Source organism: Eleutherodactylus coqui, chromosome 10 (assembly GCF_035609145.1).
Source record: "Eleutherodactylus coqui strain aEleCoq1 chromosome 10, aEleCoq1.hap1, whole genome shotgun sequence".
NCBI lineage: Eukaryota > Metazoa > Chordata > Amphibia > Anura > Eleutherodactylidae > Eleutherodactylus > Eleutherodactylus coqui.
The window spans coordinates 4,224,410-4,231,857 of NC_089846.1; the positions used below are offsets into that span (position 1 = coordinate 4,224,410).

Here is a 7,448-nt window from a genome sequence, read left to right on the forward strand (position 1 = left end):
GACGAGCGGGAGGATACTCAGTAAGGCACTACTCGCTCATCTCTATTCATTTTGCTTCCAAACAAAATGCAATAAAAGGGATTAAAAAATCTATGTACCAATAAAAACTGCAGCTCATCAAGCAAAGAACACGCCCCCTCACAGAGCTCCGCCCATGGGAAAATAAAAACGTTTTGGGACTTTCAATGCAACGATACAAAAGTATATATATTTTTTTTTTTTAAAAAAAAGGGAAAAACTTAATAAAATAAAATCCTGGTATTGCCCACAGAAAAAGTGCATTACGTCATTTGCGCTGGATGATTTTTTTTTCCAATCAGAACCTTTGTTATTGAAATTGGATTTTGGAATACAATCAGCCCTTAATTTCATGACATTGATACATGCATAAGGCCGGCGTCACACGGGCGTAAGTCTATTTAAGGGCTTATTCGCGCATTCCGTATATCGGCTGGGTTTTCACGCCCGGCCTATATACAGTGTCCCTTTCTGCAGGGGGAGGAGGCGGGCCGGGCTGGGAGCAGTGCACTGAGCTCCCGCCCCCTCTCCACTGTGTGCAATGGGAGGGCCGGGACGGTGGCGGCAGAGTCAAGTTCCACCCCGTCCCATTGCAAATAGTGGCGAGGGGCGGGAGCTCAGTGCACTGCTACCCAGCCAAAATAGGGACGTATGAATAAGCCCTAAGTGCAAATGTGCATGTTTTACTTGTTCTCCTGCCACGCTTTGCAACTGGGCCCTGGCTGAGCCTCTCCTCTGCCGTTGGGGCTTTCCCCTCGTGCTATCATCCAGAGCTGACTGCTCCCATTCGCCGTCTGCACTGTCCCTGACTATATCTATAGACTTTATTGTGGACCTCTCTCCGTCAAAAAAGATGACCACTATTCTAGTGGTGGTAGACCGGCTTACTAAGATGGCCCATTTCATCCCCACCAAAGGGATCCCAGCAGCGGACTTTACTGCAGAACTAATTATCAGAGAAGTTTTTAGACTGCATGGAATACCAGATGATGTCGTTTCTGACAGGGGGTTACAGTTCACATCGAAGTTCTGGAACAACTTTTGCACGGCCCTGGGCATCACCGTAAACCGATCTTCAGGGTTTCACCGGTCAGACTGAAAGGACAAACCAGACTCTGGAACAACATCTGCGGTGCTTCATTTCCCCTCTTACAGGTCACAAAAACAGAGGGTCCCGTTCCCCTCATGTGAATGGATCAGCGGCTGAGCATGTACTTGGCAGTCCCATATAGCAGCAGTGCACATACATGACGGCTGGCACGGTCGTCCCTGCAATAATTGTTCCAGTGCTTTTAAACAGGAACTATTTTTGCTAGTCAATGGAGACGAAGAGGCTGGAATCGTTTTGGCCCACCCACCTCCATTCACAATAAACAGGCACCAGGACATACGGAAGGTGGGATCTGAGTTTATGGCAGCGGAAAGTAAAACACCTTACAAAGTTTTTTTAAAAAAGTGTTTTTTGCAAGATAAAGCCTATGAATTCTGTGCAGAACATCTCCTCTCACTTCCCCATGACAATAGAGAGGAAGAATGGCGCACTTTCACTATCAGTTCTTGGCTAATGTCCGCAATTGCCCAAACCAGGAAGATCCTGCGGATGGTACTTCTGTACTTTACAGCAAGTTATACAGATCACTTCCTTCAGCTGTCGTGGTCGGACTCTTTTGGCAGAGCTGTGGTCGGGTCAGTGTCTTATTTCTTATACCATCTTCTGTATTAGTCCATCTGTTTCCTTTGTCTATTATACAACCTCCAGTCATAGCTGCCCCCAGAAGGACAGGTTTTCAGGATTTCCTACATAGGTGATATAATTATTATAGCTAGCATTTATACTGCATTAATAATAGGTATAACTATGAAAAGACCACAAAGGAACTGTAGTGGGGTCTGACTCCATGCCATGTGAAAGACTGATAAGGGAACTGTAGTGGGGGCTGACTCCATGCCAAGTAAAAGGTAACAAGGGAACTGTAGTGGGGTCTGTCTCCATGCCACATAAAAGGTGACAAGGGAACTGTAGTGGGGTCTGTCTCCATGCCACATAAAAGGTGACAAGGGAACTGTAGTGGGGTCTGACTCCATGCCATGTAAAAGGTAACAAGGGAACTGTAGTGGGGTCTGTCTCCATGCCATGTGAAAGACTGATAAGGGAACTGTAGAGGGGTTTGACTCCATGCCAAGTAAAAGGTAACAAGGGAACTGTAGTGGGGTCTGACTCCATGCCAAGTAAAAGGTTACAAGGGAACTGTAGTGGGGTCTGTCTCCATGCCACATAAAAGGTGACAAGGGAACTGTAGTGGGGTCTGACTCCATGCCATGTAAAAGGTAACAAGGGAACTGTAGTGGGGTCTGTCTCCATGCCACATAAAAAGTGACAAGAGAACTGTAGTGGGGTCTGACTCCATGCCAAGTAAAAAGTAACAAGGGAACTGTAGTGGGGTCTGTCTCCATGTCATGTGAAAGACTGATAAGGGAGATGGAACAGTACCTCTGTAGCACCACCTTTTGGGTGGCAGCATTCTTGCAAATCAATATCAGACCCTTTATACAAGTCTTTATGACAATGATTGGGGATTGAAAACCAAGCCAGAATCTACATACAGTCAGCTGCTTTGGGGGTTTTGTCTCTCATTAGTGTACAGTAGGATCCTGGCTTGGCTAGTGAGATGCTTGTGATGCGAGTCGGGAGGGGTAACATCTCTCATTAAGGAGAGCACCTGGAAGGTGAGTGAAGAGACTGCCTTCCAATAGGTGGCGCTGCAGAGGTATCCTTCCATCTGCCTTATTTGCATTTTTCCCAGAGAAGCAAGCATGGCCTTACAAGTCTCCTCGCTCACCTTCTAGGTGCTCTCCTAAGGAGAGATGATACCCTTCCCGGCCCATGTGAAAGGCTCTAATGGAACTGCAATACAGGCTGCTTTAATGATGTGAAATACAAGGACTGCAGTGGGGTATCTCTCTGCCACAAACCCGTCTTTTCTATCTTATGTAACATGTTTTATTTCAAATCCCTTTCTTTGCAAATAATATATTTTGTGGTACAACTGAAACCGCCATCCTTGTGTAATATTCTTAGACTACATTCAAATCTTGCACAATGATTACCGTCACATCCTCTTTTTGTAATGCTGATCAGGAATGTAAAGGAAGTGAGTCCTGGATCTATAAGGGCCGACAATGCGGGATTCCTTGTAATTCCTCCCAGATTGTCTCACATGAGGTGATTGAATTATCTTTGCATCTCATTTTTCAGCACAAACCAACATTCGGGATGGAGAACATTTCTGCAAATTTCACCTCGTGTCAGCCTCAAACCATTAATCGCTTCATCCCGATCTTCCTGAGCTTCATCTTCTTCATTGGCTTCATGTTGAATTGTATTAGTTTGTGGATATTCTGGTTTCGGGTAAAACAATGGAATTCGACGGTGATTCTCCAGTTCAACCTGGCTATCTCCGATGCCATCATCACCCCGGCTGCTCCTCTGATCATCATCTACTCCTTGACCGACCACTGGACCTTCGGAACCTTCTTGTGCCAGTTCAAGGTCTTCCTTCTCAGCACTCACATGTACGGGAGTATCTATTTTCTTACTCTCATCAGTATTCACCGATATTTTACTGTTGCCCAGAATGTTAGAAGAAAGGCCTTGACCACCAAGCCGTTCATCACGAGGCTCTGCATCGCCGTCTGGGTTTGTCTTCTCCTACAAGGAATTCCGTTCTTTTTCGTTCTACAAACTTCTGAAGTTCATGGAGTCACCAAATGTCTCAGTTTCCACCAAACGGAACAAGCGGTTTTATTTTTTGTTTGGAACTGGGTCATCCTCTTCTCGGGTCTCCTCCTTCCTTTCATGACTACCTTGGTCTGCTACAGTCTCCTGATTCGATATATGCTCAATGTCAATCCAATGAACACTCTCACGAATGTCATGGTCTCCAAGTCTGTACAGACCATATTTGTCTCTTTAGTCATCTTCATCATCTGCTATATTCCGGTCCACATCACCAGAACCATGGGGGTCACCATCATCTTGTTTTTCCCAACCATGTGCTCTTTACTGGAAGGCGTTGAGGTGGCCTACTACATCACATGGATGTTATCAGGAACCAACTGCTGTATGGACCCTATAATATACTGCTACGCCTCGGACAGGTTTAGGCTCACATTCACTAGCTGGTGGAGTTGTCTCAGCGGACATGGACAAGATGATAAAATGACCATGGACAATACTCAAAGTAACCCGCCAGAGTCAGCTTCAGAAAAGCATGGTCCACTGCCGACTGCCAGCACCACTGACACAGGTTTCTCGGTGTCAACTGGGGGTGAGAAATGATTGTAAAAAATCTGCTGCCCTCTTTCTTTTCGCCCACCTAAGAATCAAATGTTGGACTATTGGATACCGGATTAACCACTTCAGGACCGCCGAACGCATATAAGCATCCTGTGGTTGTGAAGGGTGTATGGAGCGGGCTCAAGATCGGAGTCCACTCCATACCTGGCAGCTATCAGCTGTTTCTGACAGTCACCGCTAACTGTCACGATCAGAGCAGCTGACTGTTTAGAAGTCAAACCACACCCAATCGGATCCCCCTACAGCGTGCTTGCAAGGTGCCGATGGGCTGGCATGGAGAGATGCCTATCAACCCTGTATCCCAGCTCCCAAAAAATGTGAATAAAAAAGTGATCAAAAAGATGTATGTTTCCCCAAAATTGTAATAATGAAAATTACAGCTCACCATGAACAAAACAAACCCTCACAGCCCAATCAACGAAAAAATAAAAGTTCTGGGTCTCCAAATACGGCGATGGGAAGGAATTTTTGTTTAAGAAAAACAAAATTTGTTTATTTCCCCTTTAAGAATAGAAAAACATTTAAAAAACTACATAAATCTGTTCTCCCCGTAATCACACCGACACAGAACAAAGTTCACCTTCACTGCACTGTGACGGCTGCAGAAGCTAAACCCACCCAAAATGACACAATTGCATTTAAAAAAAACTTCCTCCCTCTTTGAAAGTTTTTCGGTACATTAAATGGTACCGTTAAAAATTCAAGGAGCCGCTCATACGGCTTAGTCGGCTGGAAAATTAAAATGTTCTGGCTCTTGGAAGGCAGGGATGAAAAGCAAAATTAAAAAAATGAAATCTCTCTGGTCCTGAAGGGGTTAAAGGATGAGTTGGGGTCTGATCACTGACGCACACTGATCCCCAAAACGGACATCTGAAGCGGCAGTCGTACTTGTGTGCTGCCACGCCATTCACTTCAATGGGACGGTCAGAGTCCAAGCTCTCGGGTATCTCCAGCAGCCCCATTGTGCAGTGTGACCGCTGCTCTGTTCATTCAGGGACAGATGTTCTCGGGATCCATGGGGGTCCCAGAAGTGGAGCCCCCACTAATCGGTACGTCATCCTGTGGATAGGGAATAACTGATTTTAGTGGGACAACTCCTAGAACTCCTTGTTTTTGGACACCCGGCTTTACCAGCCCAGAGTATATGTGTGTTCTTTGCGCAAAACCGCAATTTACAGCGAAATCACGATTTTAACAGTCCCATAGACCCCTGCAGAAAAAAAAACGCTGCGAATTTCGCAGTGAAAAAGAAAACTGTAGTGGGTAGTCACCCTGAATGAGAGTCCGCATGTGGAAAAAAAGGAGTGACGTCACTATGTGACACGGATTCCATGCAGAATCCACCTACGTTGGGAATTTCACAAGCGGACTTGCTCATTGTAAAGGGTTAAATCTATATGCGGATCCGCAGGTTTACATGTGTATAGCTGCAGCAGGAAGACGCAGCACAGCCGCTGATTTCCGTTGCTGTTTTTAGAGGCAGAATTCACACTGAAAAATCTAATGCAAATTCCGTCGTGTGAAGATCTAAAGGGTCCGATGAGGAAATGTTGTATCTGTAAATAAACATAAAAACTTATGTGTAACAGATTAACTCAACACGCTCAGCTCTGCTACATCTGACGGACTCAGCTCTGCTACATCTGACGGACTCAGCTCTGCTACATCTGACTGACTAAGCTCTGCTACATCTGATGGACTCAGCTCTGCTACATCTGACGGACTCAGCCTTGTTACATCTGACGGACTTAGCTCTGCTACATCTGACGGACTTAGCTCTGCTGCATCTGACAGACTCAGTTCTACTACATCTGACGGACTCAGCCCTGCTACATCTGACGGACTCGGCTCGCCTACATCTGACGGACTTAGCTTTGTTACATCTGACGGACTTAGCTCTGCTACATATGACAGACTAAGCTCTGCTACATCTGACAGACTCAGTTCTACTACATCTGACGGACTCCGCTCTGTTACATCTGACAGACTCAGTTCTACTACATCTGACGGACTCAGCCCTGCTACATCTGACGGACTCAGCCCTGCTACATCTGACGGACTCAGCTCTGCTACATCTGACAGACTCAGCCTTGTTACATGTGACGGACACCGTTCTGCTACATCTGACGGACTCCGTTGTGCTACATCTGACGGACTCAGCTCTGCTACATCTGACGGACTCAGTCTTCTTACATCTGACAGACTCAGCTCTGCTACATCCCTGTGATGGAGAGTTCCTCTCTTCCTATATGCTGCGGTAACTGAAGGTCAAGTTTGTGTTTTCACTTCCCTGTTCTGAGAAGAGAGCTCTGCTTCTGAGTGTGTGGCAGGTCCATCCGGTTACCTGCGCTGGTGATGTCATGCATGTGTTATGTGTGACTGTATATGTATTACATGTGATCATACATGATGTGTGTAGCGGTAACCCTTCGTCTTCTGTTTGTTCATTCAATCACCCCCCGACCTCCATCTAATGTGTTCGCCGGTTTTCCCCACTCTAAGGGCCACCCAGACACCTTCAACAACTGTTGGACTGTAAAGCCGTGCAGCTAGGGCTGGTGAGAACTGGTTCAGGATGGGTGGGTGGTAAGTCAGGAGCGGCTCGGGGACAGGGGTCTACCTTGTACATCCATCTAATCCTTGAGATGTCCTGGTCACTTTCCGACTGGCATTCAACCAGCAGCACTGGTGCAGAGCCAAGGCAACAGTTAGCAAGTCCGCAGTGTGTCCCTTCAAGAAAACTCCAGCTCTCCATGATGCTTGAAGCAGATGGAACATTATACCCCGGTGTCTGATGCTCCCAGTGCTCCGAGAACTAGATGTCTGCACGGGCTGCGAATCCCCCGATCTCTCTCCTCCTTGAGGAATGAACCCACTGTCTACAGCAGAGCCTCACCTCAGCGGACACATCCCCTCATCTCCGTCCTCCAGTAGCCCCTCTTACCTCATCTCCATCCCCAGTAGCTACTCTTACCTCATCTCCGTCCTCCAGTAGCCCCTCTTACCTCATCTCCTTCCTCCAGTAGCCCCTCTCACCTCATCTCCGTCCTCCAGTAGCCCCTCTTACCTCATC

At 46.7% G+C, this 7,448-nt stretch overlaps 1 protein-coding gene across 1 annotated transcript; it reads left to right on the forward strand.

Moving 5' to 3' along the window:
* Positions 1 to 1,671: 1,671 nt before the first annotated feature.
* Positions 1,672 to 5,796, forward strand: LOC136579664 (lysophosphatidic acid receptor 6-like). The gene is made up of 2 exons (XM_066579713.1): positions 1,672 to 1,704; positions 3,275 to 5,796. Exon 2 carries the CDS (start codon positions 3,293 to 3,295, stop codon positions 4,355 to 4,357), a length of 1,065 nt encoding a protein of 354 aa, XP_066435810.1. The 5' UTR covers positions 1,672 to 1,704; positions 3,275 to 3,292; the 3' UTR covers positions 4,358 to 5,796.
* Positions 5,797 to 7,448: the final 1,652 nt, after the last annotated feature.